At 44.9% G+C, this 23,307-nt stretch overlaps 2 protein-coding genes across 10 annotated transcripts in view; one reads left to right on the forward strand and one right to left on the reverse strand.

The window, feature by feature from the left end:
- The first annotated feature begins 29 nt into the window (after window positions 1–29).
- On the forward strand, window positions 30–21,506 carry FAM210B (family with sequence similarity 210 member B). Of its 6 annotated transcripts, none has more exons than XM_023759420.1 (4): window positions 30–254; window positions 6,209–6,384; window positions 6,591–6,758; window positions 20,346–21,506. In XM_023759420.1, exons 1-4 carry the CDS (start codon window positions 69–71, stop codon window positions 20,395–20,397), a joined length of 582 nt encoding a protein of 193 aa, XP_023615188.1. In that variant the 5' UTR covers window positions 30–68; the 3' UTR covers window positions 20,398–21,506. The 6 variants fall into 6 exon arrangements, with proteins under 6 accessions (XP_023615188.1, XP_023615189.1, XP_023615187.1 ...); XM_023759421.1 differs by lacking the exon at window positions 20,346–21,506 and adding an exon at window positions 18,662–18,716; XM_023759419.1 differs by lacking the exon at window positions 20,346–21,506 and adding an exon at window positions 9,385–10,536.
- Window positions 10,907–23,307, reverse strand: part of AURKA (aurora kinase A) — a 15,596-nt gene continuing 3,195 nt past the window's right edge. For 2 of the 4 annotated variants that reach the window (XM_023759418.1, XM_006095410.3), the window contains exons 2-9: window positions 22,701–22,747; window positions 21,608–21,887; window positions 20,171–20,225; window positions 18,369–18,560; window positions 17,164–17,302; window positions 14,390–14,538; window positions 11,687–11,861; window positions 10,907–11,542 (exon numbers count right to left, since the gene is read on the reverse strand). In XM_023759418.1, coding sequence (XP_023615186.1) covers window positions 11,357–11,542; window positions 11,687–11,861; window positions 14,390–14,538; window positions 17,164–17,302; window positions 18,369–18,560; window positions 20,171–20,225; window positions 21,608–21,887; window positions 22,701–22,742 — 1,218 coding nt within the window. In that variant the 5' untranslated portion in view covers window positions 22,743–22,747 and the 3' untranslated portion in view covers window positions 10,907–11,356. Of the gene's footprint in view, window positions 11,543–11,686; window positions 11,862–14,389; window positions 14,539–17,163; window positions 17,303–18,368; window positions 18,561–20,170; window positions 20,226–21,607; window positions 21,888–22,700; window positions 22,748–23,307 lie in introns of those variants that run through there. The other 2 variants (XM_023759417.1, XM_023759416.1) reach the window with 2 other exon arrangements.

Raw genomic sequence — 23,307 nt, forward strand, 5'->3', positions numbered from 1 at the left:
CGCGCGCGTTCCGGCCCGCCCACGCCGCTCGGGGCTCCGGCTCGCTTTCCCTCCGGTCGCCGCGCGCCATGGCCCGCCTGCTGGTGCTGCTGGGCCCCGCGGGCAGAATTAGCGCCCGGGGCGGGCCTCGCGCCTCCTGGCTCCTGGGCGCCGCGGCCCCCTGCGCCCCGCCGCCCCTGTTCCTGCCGCTGCTCCGACCGGGGTCAGACGCCCGACTGCTGTGCGCGGCCCGCGGGGACTGCGGCGGCCACCAGGTAAGCCTCTCCATGCCACCCCCGACTCCGGCGCCCTGATCCCGGGTCCACTTCCGCCAGAGGAGAGCTTTGCCCGCGAAGTTGCCCGAAACCAAGCACCTCCAGGGCCCCGGACCCCACATCTCTGCCAGCCGAGGCGGCGATCCTCCCAGCTGACGGCTGAGAAACCGACCGGCAAGTTTAGCCATCTGCCCAGGTCGGCGTCTCCAGTGGAGGCGGGCCCGGGTTCCCAAAGGGCCGGCCGCCGAGCAAAGTGTAGGTGAGGCCTTCGCTTGGGGTAAGTTGGCCCTGAGTCGTTCCCTTTTGAAGTCACGTTAGGGCCTCCTCACTGGGAGTTGTTAGAGACGAGCTAACCTTATCTAACCAAAAGCGCAGACTTCAGGCAAGACTCCCGCAAGAACTGGTGTTATTTCATTGCGGTTGCCTTCTCTGTATAGTTAGTGGAAACCGGTTCCATTCAGAATGGTAGTAAAGGCATGTATATATATAATTATATATAATAAAACAATTGTTTTTCCTTAAAGAAAAAGTCTAATGGAGAGAGGGAACTAACAAGTTGTGTTGGGACATGCAGAACCCGGCCTCCTGCCCCACCAGAGTCTCAAGCTTGGCACCCGGCAGTCCCTTTGCCTGGGTACCACCATCAGGCCCAGCTCTCACCAGTGGTGTGACCTCACCCCAAGGCTGAAGACCTCTGAGCTGACCTTTCAGGGGCTAATAATAGCACACCCCAACAAGAGTTTAAGGGACAAGTCTATGAGCTGATGCAGGCCTGAGCATGGTGCTAACCTAGCTAGCACTTGCTGAACAAATGTTCGGTGGGCATTGGACCCATGTCCTTACCATGCCTCCTGCACAGATGGAGAAACTTCCTTCCCTGCCATCTGCTCCCCCATCAGACAGATCTTGTCTCTAAGTCCTGAGCCCAGTTTGGGGGTCCTCGGGGGTCTGGGACCCTCCACACACACCCAGCTGCTTCCTGTGATTCTTCATGGCTCAGCCCTTCCTCCAGGAAGCCTTCCCTGACCGCCAGTGATGCCCTGGATGCCTCCATTGGCCCCCTTAAACTCCTGGGTGTGGATCTTTTCTGTACTCATCATCTGGAATGCTCCCCTGACCTGCTTGTTTGTCCCAGCAGCCACATCAACCTGTCCCCAGTCCAGGTCCTGGCACTGGTGTGTATGCGCGCGCGCGCGCGCGCGCGTGTGTGTGTGTGTGTGTGTGTGTGTGTGTGTGTGAGAGTGAGGGGGGGAGGGGTATGTACAGCAAGCATGTCAAACTCAAAGGCTAACACGGGCCAAATAAACAAGGTTTAAAAGAAAGAGAATATATATATATTTTTAAATCAAAAAAATAAAAAATAAAAAATAAATAAACAAGGTTTAAGTTTATGTGGACTGCAAAAAAACAAAAACTTCAATAGAAACGTAGGTTTATTTCGATAGAGGCATGCTGAATACAAAGGGCTGAAATAAATGAGTAATCGTTAACCTAAAATAATAGAACATTTTAATAAAAATTAATATTTTTTTCTTGAACATTAACTTACCAGATACTGAATAACTGCACAAATTAATAAGCGTCACACAAATAAACCTATTTTTCTTGTTCTCCGAAAGCGAAATATTTCCTGTTGTGCACACCAAACACGTCAGTACAAGACTAATGACTGCCTAATGACAGGCAATCGGCTGCTAAAATATTCGCTGCTAGTATTAGTGGAGAGAAGTGGTGCGCCTGCATGGAAGGCGCATAAGGGAAATGAATGCAACACGATTAAAGTAATCAGTCATTAGTGAACGTTGTAGTTCGTTATTAATAATTATGTATAACAGGATATTATAAAAATTAAGTTACGAAATTTTTATTAAAATGTCTCTTACATACCGTTATATTGGCTGGGCCGCAAAAACATTTGTTGTGGGCCGCATGCAGCCCACGGGCCGCGAGTTTGACATGTTTGGTGTACAGTGATGGTGTAGTCCCAGATTCCCTGTATTCCTGTATGTACTCACTAGCTCTGTGGCCTTGATCAAATTCTCTCACTTCTGTGTCTCAGTTTTCTCATCTGTAAAATGGGATATTAATTCATATTTCATAGAGCATGAGTGGGAAACAAGGTAATGTCCCTGGCATCTGGTACATTCTACCTTTCTGCTCTCCTCGCTGGTGTTTCTCCACAACACTTGTCTCATTTAGCCTTGCTAGTTTCCTTTTCTGCTGATTGTCCCTCCCCTCCAACTAGACCTTAGGCTCCCAGAGAATGAGGTTTTGTCTGCTTTGTTCATTACTGTACCTTCCACACTCAGAGCAGTGCCTCGCACAGAGCAGGCACTCGTGAGTAAGTGAGGAGCATAGACGGGCAAAGGCCTTAGAAACAGACTCAGGTTTGATCCCAACTTTCACAGGTAATTCCTTTGTGATCCTCGGAAAGTTACTCAACCTCTCTGAGCTTCCAGGATCCTCCTCTGTTAAGTGGGGGTAACAGTAGTGCCTAACACACAGGGTTGTTGAGAGGATTATATGAATTAATATTTTCAAAGTACTCAGAACCGGTACAGACTAAACACAATATAGTGTTTAGTAGTAATATTATTTATCAAATGAGTGAAAACAGGTGTCACCCCAAACAATGTGAGCAACTTGTGAGCAAGATCTTTGGTTCATTCCTCAAACCTTCCTGCTCCTTCTAATACAGACTTTTATACTTTTATGAATAGTGGATGGGCATTACACACACACTCACACACATATATGAAAGCACTATGTCTAAGTACAGGCACTGGGATATAACAGTGTATGCATCCCAGGTAGTGCCTAACGTGTAAGGTGATATTTCACTAAGAAATGAATGTCTGAAAAGTCTCCATTCCTTACAAGTCACCTCTTCAGAACTTACTTTATTTTAGCTTTAGTCTCCTCTAGGGTAGGAAGAAAAATGCATGGCTCACAATGCTTAAAGATTTCTCCTCCTACCCAGATAGAAGGAAGAAAATTGTCCAGGTCAGATTCTAACTCAGAAAAGTTAAAAACCATCCCTTGTGTCTGGATATTGTCCCTCCCACTCCCTTGCAGCAGATGCTGGTTATTTTGTAGCTGGAAGCCAGACTGCCTTGTTATGTCTCTTTTTGGGCCAAAGGCCTTTTGCCAAAATAGAGGTGGTAAAATACTAGGGGGTGGGGGAGGCCTCCACAGAGACAGCTGCCGGTCCAGTGCGTGGACAGATGGGCATCAGTGGGCTTGGTCGGGGCTCCCAGCCGACACCAGCCTCAGTGAGAATGTCGGTTGCCACTTGGAAGTGTGGTTCGTGGGTGGTTCGTACTATCAGGGCCCAACACCTAGCAGCTCTCCCATCTGCAGTGTGATTATGAGAGGAGCAGCCGTTTGGCTGGTGAGCGGCAGTGCGAGGAAAGGGGGCCAACCAAAAGGAGGAGATTGATCACAGCTTTCCTCCCCCTCTCCCCGCCCCCCATCCCCCCACCCCCGCCTGGAGGTCCCGGAAGTGTCCTCCTTTAGGAATGTTCCACTCTTAGGACAGGATGGGGACTCTGCTGAGGAGCTTAGAGGCCGTGTGGCTGGGTGGTGACCAGCACAGTAACCAGTCCAGGCACTGCCAGCCAGCTCATCGCTCCCCCGCCCTGTGTCCTGCCTGTCAAAGCGGGAGCGACAGGGTGGCCACATGACAGGGTTTGGGGGATTGTTATGAAATGACGCCTTTCAAGCGCCAAGCCCAACGCGGGACTCAATAGGACACTGGTGGTTTTCAAACCTTTCCAAAAACGCTATGCTTACCACCTGTCAGAATTCAATCTGAGACTCCCTCGCCCCTCACTGGCCCTCCCCCTTTGTAAAGTGTTCCTTTTAAGTCTGAAAAAAACATGCAAGTCAAACAAAAAGGCAGTGAGAAGTACTGTTTGTCCCCACTCCCACCCCCGTGACCTTAACACAATTCCCAGGGAAGCAAATAGCATTTAGTGAAACATTTCATTCCAAGGCCAACGCTTTTGGGTTTTGGGGGCTGTGTTTTTTCAGCTCCAACTGCAATTTGGGAACAAAGAGGGTGCTCTTCCCATCGGGAGTAAAGACGAGACTCTTTTAACTTATAAATCGGAGTTTTGTAAGGGGAGAGGAGGGGCAAAAATGAGTACCTGTTGTGTGTGATTAAAACTCAGGGAAGATTCTGGGCAAACAGACCAGCAGCGTCTGGGCCCCTGCGGACCACGCAGAGGTCCAAGCTGCTCCTGAGCAGGCTGGGCAGGGCTGGGACACCTGGTTGAATGTGGGGGCCTCTGCTGTGTGCACTGCTGCCCTGTATTGTTTCATTTTCACTCCAGGGGTCCTCCCCTACCTCTTGGGGATTCTGGGCTGTCACGCTCGTCCCTTTGAAGTGCGGCTCTAAAAATACAGGGAGGAAGGCGTCCTGGCCTCTGCCAGGCCGTACCTAGAGCCGACCCAGATACTACCTGCCGGGAAGAGCTCTGAGGTCTGTCCAGGGCTAAAGAAATCTGATAAAAAAAAAGGCAAGCTCCATATTGGGCGTTTTCGTCTTTGTTGTCTAATCCAACACTTTTGGCTTTTTTGTTTCTTCCAAACATTGCAGACCCCGTAGTTCTCCATAGATGTTAGCAGACACCACGTGCAGTGAACTGTGTCTGTGCCAATCCCAGCCAGTGTGTATGGCCCGGAACTGGCCCTTCCTTTATCTGCGGGGATCGCAGGGTAAATCTGATTCTGGAAGTACACGTGCCGTCGCTTCTGCTCTGGTTTTTTGGGCCCCACGTGCTTGTTTCATAGCGATTAGCATGGCTGTCGAGTGCTCAGGCTGCACTCGGGCCACCTGAGTTCCAGTTGTGCGGCTTCGGGCTGGTTCCTCGGCCTGAGCTGGTTCCTCAGCCTGAGCCGGTTCCTCGGCCTGAGCTGGTGTTGCTCCTCTGGAAAGTGGAAAGAGCAACAGTATCTACTTCCAGGTTTTGGGAAGATGAAAGCAGACAGCGGATGGACAGAATCATGCGAGTGCTACCTGGCCCAGAGAACGTGCTTAACATAGTGCAGTGATGGCGAACCTATGACACGCGTGTCATTTTTTTGGTTGATTTTTCTTTGTTAAATGGCATTTAAATATATAAAATAAATATCAAAAATATAAGTCTTTGTTTTACTATGATTGCAAATATCAAAAAATTTCTATATGTGACACGGCACCAGAGTTAAGTTAGGGTTTTTTAAAATGCTGACATGCCGAGCTCCAAAGGTTCGCCATCACTGATCTAGTGTCATCATTGCCCCCAGGTCTGAGCCCTAAGGCGTTAGTGCCTCTTGCGGATGGAACCACAGACCTGGGGGCTTAAAACAACACACATTTACTACTTTACTGTTCTGGGGCTCAGCAACCTAAACTGGGTCTCACAGAGTTAAAGTCAAGGTGCTGGCTGGGCTGGTTGCTCCTGGGGGCTGCGGGGGAAAGCCCACTTCCTGTCCAGAGAAGCTGGCAGTCCTCAGCTCTGTCCTGTCCTCAAGCCAGCAGGGAGCACCTTCCAGCCTCAGGCTCTGCTGCTGTCCTCACACCTGCCCTCTGGCCCTCCTGCCTCCCTCGCAGGGACTCTTATGATCACATGGGTCCCACTCAGAGAGTCCAGGTTGACCTGCCCATCTAAGATCCTGAACTTAACCACACCTGCAAGATCCTCTTGTAAGGTGACAGTCTCAGCTTCTGGGGACTAGGATTTAGACATCTTTGGGGCCATCATTCTGCCCATCCTACTAGTTCCCAGCCTTCCACTGTATTAGTGGCTAAGTGGGCATTAATTAGCCTCAGCTCCCCAAGTAAGACAGAGGGTAGCTGGGCTCCCACAGCGGAGGGACGAGTGGAGCACTGTGTGATGTGGAAGCTGGTGACCACCACTGACATCCCTGCTCCTGACCTGGAGGCTCCCCCTTCTTTGGTTTGTGCACAGAACCCCAGCAAAACCACCACGACAACAGTCAGCGACCTCAGCAAAACAGAGGAGAAAAAGCAAAGCAAGTCACAGCAGCTGAAGAAGGTTTTCCAAGAATACGGAGCCGTCGGCGTGTCGGTGCACATTGGAATCTCACTAGTCTCCCTGGGCATGTTTTACATGGTTGTTTCGAGGTGAGATTGCTGACAGTAACAAATGTTTGTTTTCTACTGTCATGGGAGGTTTTTTTGGGAATAATTACTTTCTGTCCAAGACTTTTTATTCATCTAGCTACTGTCATCACATTTTTTAAAATAATGTAAATCTCAGAGCCAAATCGTTGTCTCAGTGTATCCCCTTGCTCTAATAACTGTTTTGTTTTTGCCTCTTTGCCCTCCAGCGGTGTGGACATGTCAGCCATCCTGCTTAATCTCGGATTTAAGGAGTCATTGGTCCAGTCAAAAATGGCCGCGGGCACAAGCACCTTCGTGGTGGCCTACGCCATCCACAAGCTGTTTGCACCCGTCAGAATCAGCATCACCTTGGTTTCCGTGCCCTTGCTTGTCAGGTATTTTCGGAAAGTGGGATTTTTTAAACCTCCCCCTGCAAACCCTTGATGAACTCTTCAACTGGGGGCCTGGAGACCCCTTTCTGTTAAATTACACAATTCGGATTGATTTTAGGGTTGTAGGGATTTGTTTGTTTGTTTTGGGGAGCAGGGGCTACTTTCTGTGTTCTCATGGATAAGTTTTACTTTTGCCAGCAAAATTCGAGTGTTTAAGTAATTGTAATTTGTCTTGCTTTATAAATTTTGTTAGGGCTACTCACCATAGGGCTTATGTGCATTATCTAAAATGTCAGCGAAACATCACAAATGAGTCGTCATCGTCAGCTGTTAGCTTACTAGCTTACTTTAGAACTGTTCCTCTGAAAGATGGCCCTAGGGGTCCATCTTTGTTCACATTCTTAAGAGCAACGATTCATTAAGCTAATTTTAAAATTCCCTTTCCTCCAGTATTTGTGGTCAGGCTGCCTGCGGTTTAATATGCAATATTCTGCAGAACAGCTGCCAGTGCTGCCATTAATGAAGCAGAATTGAAGACTTAACAATATGTAATAATTAGCATCAACACCTTTACATTCGTTACACTTGTCTGAGGGAAAGGAAAACAAGTATTTCCGGTGTGTTTCCTTAGTCCCCAAATCCCGTCAAATCCAGATAAGCCGGGGCCTAGATCAGGTTGTTTTTCTCAAATTTCATGAAAGTAGGTCAGGGTCATTTGTCTCTGTCCAGGTGAAATGTGGAAACTTGTCCAGCAGTAATGGCGTCCTGTGGCTCCTGCAGCCCAGGTCCTCAGAGGATGTGGACATTGCACATATAGAAAGCTGAGACAGTCCTGGCCTAACCCTGTAGCTCAAACTCCAAACATTCCAGAACTGTCAGTGTTTACATTCTGTTGCTGCTTATATTTTTCAACTATGTTAAAATTATGTACAGTAACAGAAAGATTTTGAATCTCGCTCTAAAAAGGGAAGTTAGTAGCACTTGCTATACATGGAAGACAACTGTGAAATACAGGAGGCGGGGGAGGGAAGGAATGTCTCCATTGCCTGCCGTGGAGGAGCCGGCCTGTGGGACTCAGCATCAGTCCACGCTGCTGCTGCCCTCCAGGCTGCACTCACACTGAGCTCTGGCTCCACTCTGGGAACCGCAGTCTAACCAGTTCTGCCCTGGTCAAGGGAGTTAGTTGTGTTTCTCTTTCTGGCTCCCTTTTTTGCCCCCCATCTCCCAGTTTGTTTAATTACATTGGGACAATCAGAAAACTAAAGGTACTATATACTCTGACAGTCCTGATTTTATGATCTGGCTGTTGACAGTTCCCTAGTAATCCATGTCAGTCACTTCAGTTTTACAAATGTCATTATGGGACGAATTCCCCATTTCTAAGATCTCTAGAGTGGATCATTTTGTTGTATTCCTTTCAAAGCAACTAGCTCAGTGCCAAAAGGTTTTACCAGTTTCAGGTTGAAACTGTCTTTCTGGGACATCCACACAGCGGATCGAGATGCCCGATACTGGTTCGAGGTCACTTTTCATGTGGATCAGACCAGCATTTTCTTTTCTTTTTTTTAGTATGTTTTTATTGATTTTAGAGAAAAGGATAGAAACATCAGTGAGAGAGAAACATGATTGGCTGCCTTCTGCAGGCCCCCCACCGGGGATCGAGCCCACAACCCAGGTATGTCCTGACAGGAAATCAAACCCGTGACCTTCTGGTTCATGGGTTGATGCTCAACCATTGAGGCACACTGGCCTGGGAGACCAGCATTTTCATCTCATCTGTCTTTATTTAAACCATTGGCTTCGGGCTTCTAACCCCTTTCTATATCAAACAGATCCCTCGTAATGCCTATGCAAAAAAAAAAAAACCTGACTCCTACAGATTTAAGGGCTTAGATTTTAAACTTTGATTCTGTGTTTGGAGTGATGGGAGTGGACTGAAAGGGCAAGCAATAAAACTAATTATCACATCAAATAGCCATAGCATCTCTTCTAAGCCCTGACTCCACTCCTCTCCCATGGCCAGTGGTCAGAACAGAACAGCAGAACCGAGAGGGTGAGGAAATTAAAGGATCATTATGTCAGCTAACCAACAAGATCTACAAATGGCTTGTATTTTCACTGTTTTTATGCAACTAGAAATAAAACGGATGATCTATTTTTAACATGTAAAGCCATTGTTCACCTCTCATTTTTTTATCTAACAAAATGAGCAGCTTAAGTGCCGTGAAACAAACCTCTCTGTAGTTTATGAAACTTTGCTCTTCTGGTGAGCAATAATTGATGCTGATTATGAAGCAGCACTGTGTGACTATAATGGGCTATATTCTTGCTGTGTGCAATTCTGGTTGGGGAAACGGCAGAAGTTTAGCTACTATAACAGGTAAAGTTAGTCACGTCATATTAACTATAGCTGGGGTGGAGGGTACATGAAGTATTACTACTTTGGAAAGTTGGTTCAGCTCAAAGCTAATTGGACACTGCAGTTGTGTTTTAAAGTTGCCATGACTACTTCATCAACATTGATATGGAAGTGGGTGTTGGCCACTTCCTTATATTTAGGACATTTTTGATATTTAGTCTCTTGCATTGAAAGTTGGCCATGAAAGCATATTTGTCTACTAATTCTCAGTAAGTTCAACACTTCCACCTTTTCCTTCGTCCTTGTCAAGTTGACCATCTTTGGTTGATGAGCAGATGACGTTGGCAGCTAGAAACAGATATGTAACTGCATGTTAGGAGGCACATAGAACATGAGACCAAAAATGGGACAGACCTGCTTCTTGTGGCACCTGCTCATTTCCAGGCCAACAGTGAACAGGTGAAGTCACCCCCATACTCCAGACCCATGTTTGTGTATTTGTTTCAAGTGTACACATATGCTGTAACTCCAGTGTAATAGAAAAATAAGCCCCCCAGGTGTGCCATGGAGCCAGGTGACCGGGGAGCACAGAAAGAAGCCTCCAGCTGTGTTGAAGGGGCTTCCACTTTTATAAGCCACAGTGAACAATGGTCAAGCCCAGATCCCTGTTTGGGGAAGAATGAGAGATTCTGGTTAAGGGAACATTCCTTCACCAGAGAATCAAGACAGAGACCACACTTGGAAAGCCAGCTTGCAAAGAACCAGCTCACCCCGTGTATGGGCTCTTTGCCATCCTGCTGAGACCAGGTCAGAGCCCCGAGGTGGGCAGGCGGGGATGTGGATGCCCATGACTCCTCCCCCTATCTCCTGACCACCTGCAGCACTGGCTCAGAGCCCTCCTCCACTCAGTCCCTGTGCAGCCCGGGAGCACCCACTTCTGCTGAGTGACTGTCAGTCGAGTCCCCAGGATAAGGACCACCCACTGAGGAGTCCAGCTCCATGAGCTGGGCTGTCACCAAGCACTGCACTGCATGTCCACTGCCTAGAAAAGGAACTAACACTTCATGGGCACACGGCACAGTTGAAGGATGGAGGGCGCACCATCTGCCACGCGGTCACAGCCATAGCTCCCCACTCCCGTGCCATGTTTCCCGCCATCCTCCTTCAGCAGCAGGGACTTCTCACCACACCAGCCACCAACCTTTAAATCCTCCATGTCCTTCAAGTCTCAGATGCCACTTGCTGGGCACCTCTCCCAACTCCTAATTACCCCATCACAATCTGTCCCCTCCCGCCCCCCGCCCATGGTCAGTGGCCATTCTCCCAAGCTGTGTCCCCCACCACTGCAAGTGAGAGAATGGAGGTGTTCACATGCCCGCCTGGCTCCAGAACCTCAGCCTTGACACCACAGCCCTGCACAGGCCTCTCTGCCCCGCCTCCCCCGCCCCCCCCCCCCCCCCCAAGTCCCAAGCCAAGCCCAGCACTGCTCAAAGGGTGCACTGTGAGCTCCTGGAAAACACTATAATTTCAAGGTTATACACGAGAACTTGAAAAAAAGTAACCATTTTGTATGTCTTAATGTATTTATAAAAACAATATATAAACCATGAAAAAACATTTTTTAAAAGTACTTAACATTTAGAACTGGCTGAGACACTTCTCAACTGTGTTCCAAGCAAGTCCCATGATGGAGGAGGAGCCTGTGGTCCTGTTTCATAGAGTCTCAGGCAGGATGAGTGGTTGAGGAGGACTAGCTAACCGGCCCAACAGGGGAGACAGAGCATCCAGAAGGGACAAAGTCTATGCACATCTCTTTATTTTAACATTTAAAAGAATCACATATTCATTCTGACAACTTTACCAGGTGTGGCCACCCAGGAGGTTACACACCACGCAGGTACCTGGGAGGTTATTGCACAGCTCCTGAACTGATCGGGTCAGGACGAAGGGGCCACTCTGCCCACAGCCAACTCGGAGTTCACCTTCCACAAGGACCCTTAGTCCACACGGGCTGCAGGGCGGCGGCACTTGCACCTTGCCTCTGGAGGATAAAACCAGTGAAGTGAGCACGATTCTCGTGGCTACTTGCGCTTCCATGTCACGTTTATTGAAGTGGAACCTTCTATACTTTTCCCTAGCGCTGCGCATTGCGAGCAGGCAGTCGGTAGTAGATTATGTCAGGAGTGTGTTCTGACCACTGACACAGCAGCCCTGGCTCAGAGGCTCTCCCCCTGCAAGAGTCTTAAGATTGCTTGCTGGTTGATTCTTTGGATTTTTGGCTACTTGATGGTTTTGAGGAATTTGCTGTGATCCAGGGGTGTTCCAGTACTTCTTTCAGGGTCAGCCTTTGGTTGGGGTTATGCATCAACAGTCTTGAAATCAGGTCCCTGGCCCCCTCTCGTACAAAATCAGGGAATGTGAATTCAACCTGGAGTAAAGTAAGTGACAGGCAGTCACAAAACGTGGTTTAGAGAGAACAGTACAAACATTCAGACCGTAGCCTCAAGGGAAGGCTGACAAGGACAGAAAGGGCTCTAACAGAGGTGCTGGGCCCCTTCCAGTTGTGTCTTACCCGAGATATTCTTTTGTAGGTCTCTTGGTATGTGCTTGCCTCAAAAGGAGGCTTCCCAACCAAAAATTCATAGCAAAGAACTCCGAGGCTCCAGAGATCCACCTTCTCATCGTGCATTCGGCCTTCGATCATCTCCGGGGGCAGGTAGTCCAGGGTGCCACAGAGGGTGGTTCTCCTGGAAGAGGGAGGTGCAGGTTGCCCGCTTGTTTCCGTGATCACAGCAGCTGCTAAAATCATCAACAACTACCCTACCATTGACCGAGTGCTCTTCCTAGGCCAGATCCTGTGCTCTGAGACAGGTGCTGTTCTAAATCCCCACTTTACAGGAAACAGCTTCAGAGAGCTGGATAAGATCACAAGGCTAACAACCAAGCCACACCCCAAATCTGTCCAACTCCAGGAACTCCTTAAATGATGTAAAAATAAGAAATTTTAAGTATCACTGCTATATAAAGGCAGCCATACAAAGTTCTCTGTAAATACAATGTAGCATTTCTTACATCACAGATATGCTAAGAAGCTTAAGAGAGGTGACATTGATGACAAGAAACTAAACTGTCCCACTGTGACAGCACATGCTGCCTTCTGATACAGCACTGGTACAAGAGACACTAAAATTGGAGGGCGGCCTATGAAGTATTCTTGTTAAAAATATTCTCCAGGCCCTTTGGCCCAATTTCCAGCAAATACAGAGGATGAAAGACAAAACTAAGTGTCACCACATGCAGAAAAATCCATTTTAAGTTGTGGGGAAACTGGTCTAAGTTTAAACAAAAGAGACACAATCAAATATAATGCATGGTTCTTGGTTAATTCTGATTTAAAAGAACAGCTGTAAAATTTCGTGGACAACTGGAGAAATCTGAACATGGACTAAATATTAGCTATTACCACGGTTATTAATTTTCTTAAAGAGTGATGATGGCTGGGACCAGACAGGACAGCATCCTTATTTTTAGAAGATGCACACTGAAGTGCTCGAAGGACAAAGCATCATGATATATGCAACTTATTTTTGAAGGTTCACCAAAAAAGTAGACACAGCCCATATGGCAAAATGTTAACTGTTGAATGTAGGCTCTGGGCAGTGAGGTGAGCGATCAACTATCAATTCAGCATCTCTGTATGTTTCATTGAGTTTCCAAAGGCTAGAAATAAGCTAATGTGGCAGACAAACCTGGAGCAAAGACCGTGCTGATGTTTGTTGCTTTACATTAATTATTCTTTGCCAAAGAAAAGCTTGTGCTGGGTCATGCCTGGAGCCCAGCAAGCACACAAGTGTTCACTCAACTAAATGGTGACTGGAGACTAAGGAGCCAGCTCCCTAGACAGTCAACCCCTCTCATCACCACCGAGGTGCACAGTAAACAGCACCCAATGACCTGGGAGCCATTATGGTTATTAATGTTTGGGAGGTAGGGCAAAGTGACCAACATTTACACAAATGTCCTTTTCAGAAAAGAGTAAGTTATCTTTCCTGCCACAGTGATGTCACTGGATAGTTAAGGTAGAGTTTTAGCCCTGTGATGCCACAAAGCCTACAATTCTTCATTGTTTGCCTCAGCAGGTGCCAACAGCGTCCGGTGGTGATAGGCAACCAGATTTTTTTAAAAGCAGATTCGATGCATTGCTAGAAACAATTTACAAGTGGTGGGTAATAAAAACAAAGCTCACCCCATCCCATGGCACCTATTTAGGCTAGACAATTTCTTTTAAAAACTAGATTTTTTAAATTAAAAAAATAAAGTAAAACAGTTCTTTGAATTTTTTAAGTAATCGTGCTATAGCTTTTTAAGCCCTACCCCAAAGTGGACAAACTTCTATCAGTAAATATATGCTTGTAAATGTTCTATTTCACATGTGGTTTCAAAGGCTTATTTAAACCCAAATTAAATTTAAAAGAGTAGAGAACTTTGCTCTGGTTTGCAAAGTTCAGTTAAGATTTAAATTGTTTCCTTAGGTTGATCTCTCTGCTTTAATTTTAAGAGAAAACAAGAAAGGATGACAGCAGACCAAAGAACATCTTTAACCACCACCCTGAAAGTTCCCTTCAAACCCATTTGGTTGTTGGCATTCCCGCAGAATTGTGCCCTCAGATCCAGACCTTGGCAGGTGCTGCCCCGCCCCAGAGAACTTGTCATAGTATGTCAGGCGCACTCCCCTCTACACATCCTGTACCTCCTCTGTCATATACCTGTTGTATCTGTTTACTTACCTCTCCCGTTCATTAGCCGTTAAGGACATAAACTGTCTTTAATCCCAGGCCTAGGACACAACAAATAGTCCAAGTGGTTGCAGAATTAAAATGTCCTGGGAGACACTATTTTACTATCGGGGCCTAAATTACTCCAAAGTATTATGTCAGTTACCTGTCCCAATTCAGCACAACACCTATGCTTAGGTACTTTACTCTCTAGCTCAGCCGTGGGCAAACTACGGCCCGCGGGCCAGATCCGCCCGTTTGAAATGAATAAAACTAAAAAAAAAAAAAAAAAGACCGTACCCTTTTATGTAATGATGTTTACTTTGAATTTATATTAGTTCACACAAACACTCCATCCATGCTTTTGTTCCGGCCCTCCGGTCCAGTTTAAGAACCCATTGTGGCCCTCGAGTCAAAAAGTTTGCCCACCCCTGCTCTAGCTCATGCTTGGCCACTGGGGCTTTTGCTAACCCCAACAAGTTCCTCCTCAAGTTACATACCTGGAGGATGGGGCATGTACAGACCACCCAAAATCTGCAATCTTAAGCTCTCCAGTTGATCCAAGGAGCAGATTCTCTGGCTTGATGTCTCTATGAATAACTCTCTTTGAGTGGCAGTATGACAGGGCATTTGTCAATTCTGTGATATACTATCAAAAAAAGTATTAAAATCGGTGTTTTAGATTTCATATAACAAGTTAATTTTAGACATGTTTTCTGAAAGAAAACCCAACATAGACTTTTAACATGTTTTGTAGATTTTAAAGCAAAAACTAGAACCAATTGATGACTCAAAAAAAAAAAAAATCAATTGAACCAAATTGGTGTTCAGCATGAAGTACAAGTTATTCAGCGCAAGGTTATTTATTTGCTAACACAGCAGATGGGACATCGAAAGACAGGAAAAACAGTGATGGGCTATAACTACATCCCCACATGACAAATTATGGCCCAGCAATTAAGAGAATACTGAACAACCAGTACAAATGAGGGAGTCAGACATAAACAATTTTTCCAAAACACCAAAAAAAAATCTCTCAAGTACAGTCTATTCCCATTTTTAAAACCAAGATCAATTTGCAACAAAATGATTTGTTTGAAGCTAAACATTTGCACTAAAAATATGGGGGGAGGGGAGTAAATAATCCTGAACAACAGACAGAAACTAGAAGCAGGTATAGTATTGGCATGTTAAATTCAGGATAAACTAATTCATTAGCTTAAGAGTCCACAGCTGTCAGTCCTGTTGTTAGTTACCACCTCAACCAGAATGTGCTTTAACAGGTAGATAAGAACTGTTATTAGTACTGTATACTGAGAAAATGTATTTAGCTCTGGCTAAAGTTTGAGAAGCCTTTGTTTTCCAAAAGCTATTGCTAAACAGGACTGAACATTATTCCACACCAAAAAGATTTATTAAACAAATGGGCAAAAACCAAATGTCATTATCAGAAGATATTTTTCATTGTTTCAGCCAAAAGCCCAAGCCAAAATTTACACGATAATAAATTGAAAGTAAAGACAAAAACTTTTCTACACATTAGAATTGCAAAGGGCAATGGGCTTTCCTTTCAATAAGTGAAGGGACACCTGAGGTATGTCCATACAATGAAATATTATGCACCAATAAAAAGAAATGAGCTGCCGAAGCCGGTTTGGCTCAGTGGATAGAGCGTCGGCCTGCAGACTGAAAGGTCCCAGGTTCGATTCCGGTCAAGGGCACGTACCTGGGTTGCGGGCACATCCGCAGTGGGAGATGTGCAGGAGGCAGCTGATCGATGTTTCTCTCATCGATGTTTCTAACTCTCTATCTCTCTCCCTTCCACTCTGTAAAAAATCAATAAAATATATTTTAAAAAAAAAAGAAAAGAAAAGAAATGAGCTATGTCAACCCCTGAAGAGATACAGATGAAATCTCAAATGCACACACTAGTTGTTTCCCACAGGAGAAGCTGGCTAACCATTCTGATACCACCATCCATGTACACAAGCACTGAATAATTAAACGGATGGAAGACGGTGGAATCCAGGTTTCCCAACATTGGAGTGGGAGGTTACAGAAAAGCAAGGAGGGTAGAATGATCCCCACGTAATGGACACGTACTTTGCTGAATACAGATACAGATGGAAAATGTAGATGTACTAATAGACACATGTATACACAGATTAATTTACACATGCTTCCTTGTCTCTGTCAGCTGAAGTAATGACACCAGTAGCATGAGCACACCCAGCACCCAGATCTTGGTTTCTAGTAACACATTCCAATAAAAGGAACCGGGGCTCCTGGGAGAAACGGTAATTCTGGGCCTGGGATAGGAAATATGGAAGATGAGGCTAGAGCATCTTGTAGTGTCAGAAAGCTTAAAATAAAAATAAAATAAAAAACACTGCACCCCCACAATGATGAGGGATGTCAAAAACACAGGAACCATGTGAAAGAGCTCCCAGTGGACAAAGCTGGAACAATTTGAGCAACAAAATAAAACAGTATTGGATTGTAACTCATAGTATAAAATACTGATGAGTCCATACTAACAAGTGACTCAGTAAATACATAAGGAGAATTCAAAATAATTTTTGTAGATGCCTGCCCCACAGGAGGTGGAACATAACCCCGCTGTTTAAGTGTGGCTGTGCATAGAGCCTTCCTGTGAAGGAGCACAGCATGGAAAGGGAGAAATGCGACAAACACGCCCTCAGCCAGGTGATTAAGGCCAACACCACCGTGATAAGTCGCTGTGTACCCTTGATATGGAATGAGAACACGTTTTACCTCCATGATCTTCTCAAACACCCACTGACCTAGTCTAACCATAAGAAAAACAGGATATCTGAACAAGTATGAACTTCAGTTAACAGTGATGTATCAATATTTCTTCAATTTAAAAAAATTTAAAAATATATTTCTTCGTTATGATGAATGTACCATACTAATGTAAGATATTAATAGGAGAAATTAAGTGTGTATTACTAATACAGAAAACAGATCTGTACTATCTTCTTAATTATTCTGTAAATCTAAAACTATTCTAAAATAGCTCATTTTTTTAAAAAAGGCCACTATTTATATACATTTCCACAGAAAAACAGCTTTGAAAACAAACCAGCCACAACATTCTATCTGGTACCTGATTTTAACTGTATATATGGTACAATGATTGATTTTTCCACTTCAAATATTCAATCCTATTAAGCTATCAGTGCATTCAATAGATCCACTCTACTGTAATGGAAGGCACATGGCACTGGCTGGACAGTAAACAAGCACTTACAGTAGCAGTTCTCTGCTCATCAAACCTGGACAGTTTCTGAAGTTCTCTATAGACAGTTCCAAGAGGTGCGTATTCCAAAATTAGGTACACTCTGGTGGCATCATGGAAATAACCATACAGCCTGAGAATGTTTGGATGCCTGCAACAAAAGGTGAACACTCAACACCTGGTTTTAAAGCAGATACAAGACATGTGCTCAATACCAAACAAACTCTTTTTTTTTTAAATATATTTTACTGATTTTTTACAGAGAGGAAGGGAGAGGGATAGAGAGCCAGAAACATCGATGAGAGAGAAACATCGATCAGCTGCCTCCTGCACACCTGCCACTGGGGATGTGCCCGCAACCAAGGTACATGCCCTTGACTGGAATCAAACCTGGGACCCCTGTCTGCAGGCCGACGCTCTATCCACTGAGCCAAATCGGTCAGGGCCAAACAAACTCTTGGTGTAAAACCAGCGGTAAAAGCTGGTTCTGGTCACAGGACCCCCCTCCTCACACCCCAACTTGAGAATCTGAAACTATAGACTTCACTCTAAGAAAAATACACATATCCACATATCCGTTTACATGCCTTTCAAGGGATTTGTGGAACTCAGGTTTACCCAAGACTATTATTTCCTTCCTTTAAGCTGTCTTTATTCTTAGGGGGGGAAAACTTGGCTAACTATCAATTCCCTGCTAATTAAAAGAGATGCAGCATTCCCACAGTAACTGGATACCGAATGCTACAACAGCTATAAAAGCGGTCTTCAAGAGTGACAAACGTGTGCAGCTGAGAGTACAAGTACAGCCCATCAGAGCCATCAGTCCTTCTCAACCCCAGCCAGGTGTTGCGAAGTAGGGATACAGGCATGATACAGACAGATGTTTAAGTATTACCAACTGATTCAAGTTTGAAAAAAACACTGGGGGGAAAAAAAGACTCTGGCCAAAGTCAAGCCTGCAAACTCTGCTCACAATTCCGAGTAAGAGTTATCATTCCCCATATTACCCACCAAAAAAATCACTCCATTAACATAAACCTCCAAGATATTTTTCAGGCCCACAGCACATAAGTCTACAAAAATCTTCGGAAAATGACATATTCCATCACCCTCTGCAGGACAATGAGGCAGGCAGGCCTTCTAAGAAGCAGTTCACAGTCATTTATCTTCACTTGGAGTTCTGTGCACCACTCTTTGGGAGATCCCTGAAAACTCACCTAAGGTGGGACTGTATCTCTACTTCTCTTCTTATCTGATGCTCCACGCCTGCTTTCTCCAGCTGGGCTTTGAATAAGACTTTCAGAGCCAGGATGAACTTGCTCTGTTTTTCCCTCGCCAGGTACACATTTCCAAACTTTCCTTTACCCAGAGGGCGACCAATTTCAAAATCTTCCAAAGTCCATTGCCTTCTAGGAAGAAATGTGATCATTTTAAAATATCAAGAAAACAAATCTCTTCTAACAATTAATGAGTAGTAGACACACCCCATATATAATTTTATATTTTTCAGAATGTACCATCTGCCAGAACCAAGACAATACCATGATTAATGAGGCACCACAGACATTAAGTCCCTCACACCCCCACCTGCCTGCCACTGGCTGTGAGTCATTGACAAGGAATAATGTAGACATTAGTGCTGAAACACTCAATGGCATTTCAGAAGGCACACAGACCTTTGAACAACACTAAGACCATAAGAGGGATTAGGTTACAGAAATGGCCAGGGAAGAATGCCTCCACACCATCTTGGGCTGCTTGCAAACTAACCACAGCCTCCTCTCCTCAACCCCCTGGGACATGCTAACACTCTGAGGGCTGGAGAACCACTCTGGTAAAGCAAGAGGGATGGATCCCACAGGGCATTTAGGGGGGAACCATTAGATTCTCAGAAAGTCTCCGCTAGGCAGCTAAAGCAAAAAAGTGTGTGTTCATTCCTGCTCCGACCATGTTCTAGAATCTAGACCAGCGGTTCTCAACCTATGGGTCGAGACTCCTTTGGGGTCGAACGACCCTTTCACAGGGGTCGCCTAAGACCATCGGAAAACACATATATAATTACATATTGGTTTTGTGATTAATCACTATGCTTTAATTATGTTCAATTTGTAACAATGAAATTGGGGGTCACCACAACATGAGGAACTGTATTAAAAGGTCGCGGCATTAGGAAGGTTGAGAACCACTGATCTAGACAGTTCAGAGATTGACAGCAGGCTTTTAGAAACTATCTGGGGAAGACACCATAGCCATACTTTGTTATAAGGAACACAGTAATTCTACGAACACTGTCAAAATACACAATCATATATATACAGCCCTACAACATGACCCTGTTTTTTAAACAAAACTTGTATATATATATATATATATATATATATATATATATATATATATATATCTCACCAGTGATTCCCAAAGTGGGCGCTACCGCCCCCTGGTGGGCGCTGCAGCGATCCAGGGGGGGGCGATGATGGCCACAGGTGCATTTGTTTTAACTTTTTTTGTATTACCTTTCTATTCTGAGTTCAATAGTTTCATAATTTCAAACTTCAATGTTTCTAATTTACACCTTTCCTTTCTATATTTTACGAAAAAGGTAGAAACATTAATACATATATCTTTCTGTTTAATTGCTATTAAGATTTTTAAAAAATTAATTTCCAGGGGGCGCTGAGTAATGTTTTTTCTGGAAAGGGGGCGGTAGGCCAAATAAGTTTGGGAACCACTGTATTACACAAACCATATGCAGTGGTTACTTCTGAGGGTAGAAAGAAACTTTATTTTACACGTTTCTGTAACAAATTCACACAAGCTTTTTCTAAAGTTGAAAAACTTGAGTTTCTAAGTTAACATCCATCATTAAAATCCCTCCTCTTTTATAATTAGAAATGTTTATATTTTCAAAGTTACAATATAAAGACCTTTTTATTTTTAGAGTTCCCGAAATTAAATTTGCAGTGAAATGGTGTTTTCTAATAGAATGATAGCACAAAACTTGTAAATAAGTAAAGCTTACTTTTTTGATTCTTCGTTTTTCTGTTTTGAAGCCACTTCCTTTTCAGAATTCTTTCCTACACAGAATAATTTAAAAACCTGTTTTTAGGATAACTATACAGAATAAGTTAAAAACCTGAGAACAGAAGTAAATCAAACAATGATCACCAAAATATTCATGATCTGGCCATTTTTAGTTTTCTTTATAGAAAAAGACTACCACAGCATAAGCCGACCGCCACCCTGTGAAGTTCACAGATTTCTAGAGTAAAGATGAGAAGACACGTATAGTTAGGCCTTCCAATAACGTGAAGGCTCCAGACTGAAGATTCTCCCCAAAGCCTGTTTCCAAATGAAGAGCTTCTAAGGCAGAACAGTCTTCCATCCATGACAAGCTCTCCCTGGTCACCTTTCTCCCATGAGGTGGCACAGCCAGCTGTCCATATGCTGCATACAAATAAGATCAACAATGTGCACCCAAACCTAAACCGCTACCTGCCTTTCACGCTACTCCTTGTCAGGGGAAACACAGAACTAGAAGCCACCAATTCAGCAAGATGTACGACAAACCAATGGCACAACAGGGTGCTAATGTTGCTATTTCACCAGCCAGAGGCTGTGGGACGTTGCCTCTTGTCTTTCTCTGGCACTTCCAACTCTAGCAGCAGCACAGCATGGTCTGCTCAGATATTCGAATGCAGGGTCCAGCTGGTTTTTCCTTCCATGGTTCACCATCTCAGCTCATGCCATCAATATAACCAGCCTCTCCATGTCGTTTACTTAATGCTTCTGCGTCCCAGCTTCCTCCTCTGTAAAACTGGGTTAATGACTCTGACTACCTTCCTGGAGTGGTTACGAGGATTGAAAGACAAGGTGGATGAAGAAAGCACTCATCTCAGAGCCTACTGTGTGGGCACTCAAGAGATGGTAAATAGGAACCATTACTATCCATCCTGCCCCTCCCCACCCCCGACCCCCAGTTCAGGCCTCCCTACCATCCTGCACCCCTGGGTGCAGCATTGCTACTCCAATGCATTCCACACCTCCAGATAAGCTCTCTACAAGGCACGTCAGTCCCTCCTCTGCTCACAAACCTTTCAGCAACTTCCCAATGCACAGGGGATGAAGCCCCACTGCTGAGCACCACCTATAGTGCCCACAGTAACCTTGGCCCAGCCTGCCTCAGCCCATCCACTTTCCCCCGATTTCCTCCATGCCATGAACCTTGGAACTTGGTTCCTCAAATGTACCATGAGGGTAGGAACCAGGTCTTCTTCCCACAGGCCTGGCCCACCGAGAACTGTTACTTCAACCTGATATCAAATCTCCTCCCCAATCTCAATAGAAATTATATAAAGGCTATATCAAACAATATAAAATACAAGTCTATACACTTGTCTTTTTTTTTAAGCTAACTAGAAAGCATGACTACACAATAAGTCTCAAAAAGCTGATTTACCAGGGGCTGGTGGCTGGGGCTGCTCACTCTTTTGCGTATTATTCAGTGGTCTGGACACAGGGCAAGGGCCACTGGTTGCCTGCAACTGCTTCTGCTTCAGATTCAGAACCGGTTTATGGCTGGAGACAAGCTTTTGTGCTTTTGAAGGAACTTGCTGGGAGGAATTCGAAGGACACAAGACCCGCTGAGCCTGGCCACTATTTGCAGGTAACGGATACTGAGAAGGAAATTGCTGAGTCACCAAAACACGTTTTGGACCATCACCAGATGGTATTGTAGTCTAGGTTAGGAGGGAAAAATAAAAGAAGCTTCAAGGTCTTCATAAACAAAAGCTGAATATCCTGAGAATTTGTTTCTGGTATAACAAAATAATGAGTGTCAGGGTAAGAGATGGAAGAAAAAAGCTATTTTAATCAGCACTTCTAAAGGACAAGGTTGGTATATGGCTGAAAGGAATACCTGAATGGCACTTCCTAATCCCTCCCCAGCCCCACCCTAAAACCATGCTCCCATAAACCAATGTTCATTAACTAAACTTCCATTTAAAGAGGAAGACAAACACTTCCCAAGAATTCAGTGACTTGGGAATTATGATTTAGCAAAAAGCTGCAATACAGAAACTTTACTAGTATACCAAAGTCCCATTTGCACTGAAATTTCTTTGACAATACATGTTTAGAAAAAAATGGGGGGGAAAAACACCTCTGACCCAGAACCCGGCTCATAGTGGAGCCCTAGGAAACATCCACTAACATCTGTTTTGACATTCCTCTGAATTTACACTCCCTGAATTCAGACCAGACCAAACTATGGCAAAGAAATTAATTTCTGGCCAGCAAGTACAGGCAAGCATTAGGCTTCTATTGTGTTCATTATGCTGCATACAATGGAAAATACAGACTTGAATAGGTAAGTATAAGACAAAATAGAACAAAACAGATACAGTGAGAGAATCAACAAAATGTTCCTGAATGCTGAGAAAAGTGGTCTAAAGTTACAAATCCAAAGTGAAGGTGAGAAGAATTCCAGATAGAAGACCGATCTCCATTTGGGTTTTATAAACGTGACTGAGGTTACAGATTATTCAGTTTACCTTAACCAGCCCTGAAATGCCGTTTTCTTTAGATTTGTCCATGATGCCTGAAAAGAAAAAAGAACCTTTAATTTATACCTGTTATGCTAGATCGGGGTCCTAGCCTCAACAACACACAGAATTTTACACTTTTTCTTTGTCCGAATGAAGCTGACAAGAGGGCACTGTTTTCTCATGAGACATATGTTCAGGTGTGGGCCTTTCCCATAGACCAACCTCTCCCCTGGTGCTGTGCACTGCGTCCCATCCCGTCCCAGCCAGTCTCCTCCCATCACCTCCCCACCCTCCCCTCCCCTTCTTGGTACACAAACTTCACTCCTGAACTGACTCGTCCCTCTGCTCCATCATCTCCTCTCAAATGATCACTTTCATCAGTGTTCAAGCCTACTTCTACACCTGCTACCTTCATTAAAAAAAAATTCTCTTTACACTCTAACTGAACTCAAGGTATGACCACATCTCCGCCTCCCCTTTCAACAGCAAATCTCTGGAACAGTTGTCCACGCTGATCATCTCTACTACCTACTACTTCTCTCATCCTCCTGGAGCCCACTCCCCTTAGCCCACCTCATAACTAGCCCCTACTGTCCAAATGCCCAGGTCAGTT

The sequence above is a fragment of the Myotis lucifugus genome, unplaced genomic scaffold (assembly GCF_000147115.1).
Source record: "Myotis lucifugus unplaced genomic scaffold, Myoluc2.0 scaffold_155, whole genome shotgun sequence".
Lineage (NCBI taxonomy): Eukaryota > Metazoa > Chordata > Mammalia > Chiroptera > Vespertilionidae > Myotis > Myotis lucifugus.

Excerpts from the sequence above, each read along its gene's own strand:
- FAM210B (XM_023759419.1), top strand. The coding sequence starts at position 69 with ATGGCCCGCCTGCTGGTGCTGCTGGGCCCCGCGGGCAGAATTAGCGCC. Across the intron at positions 6,385-6,590 it reads TTTTACATGGTTGTTTCGAG|CGGTGTGGACATGTCAGCCA; the intron begins GTGAGATTGCTG and ends TTTGCCCTCCAG. Across the intron at positions 6,759-9,384 it reads TCCGTGCCCTTGCTTGTCAG|TAAGTTCAACACTTCCACCT; the intron begins GTATTTTCGGAA and ends ACTAATTCTCAG.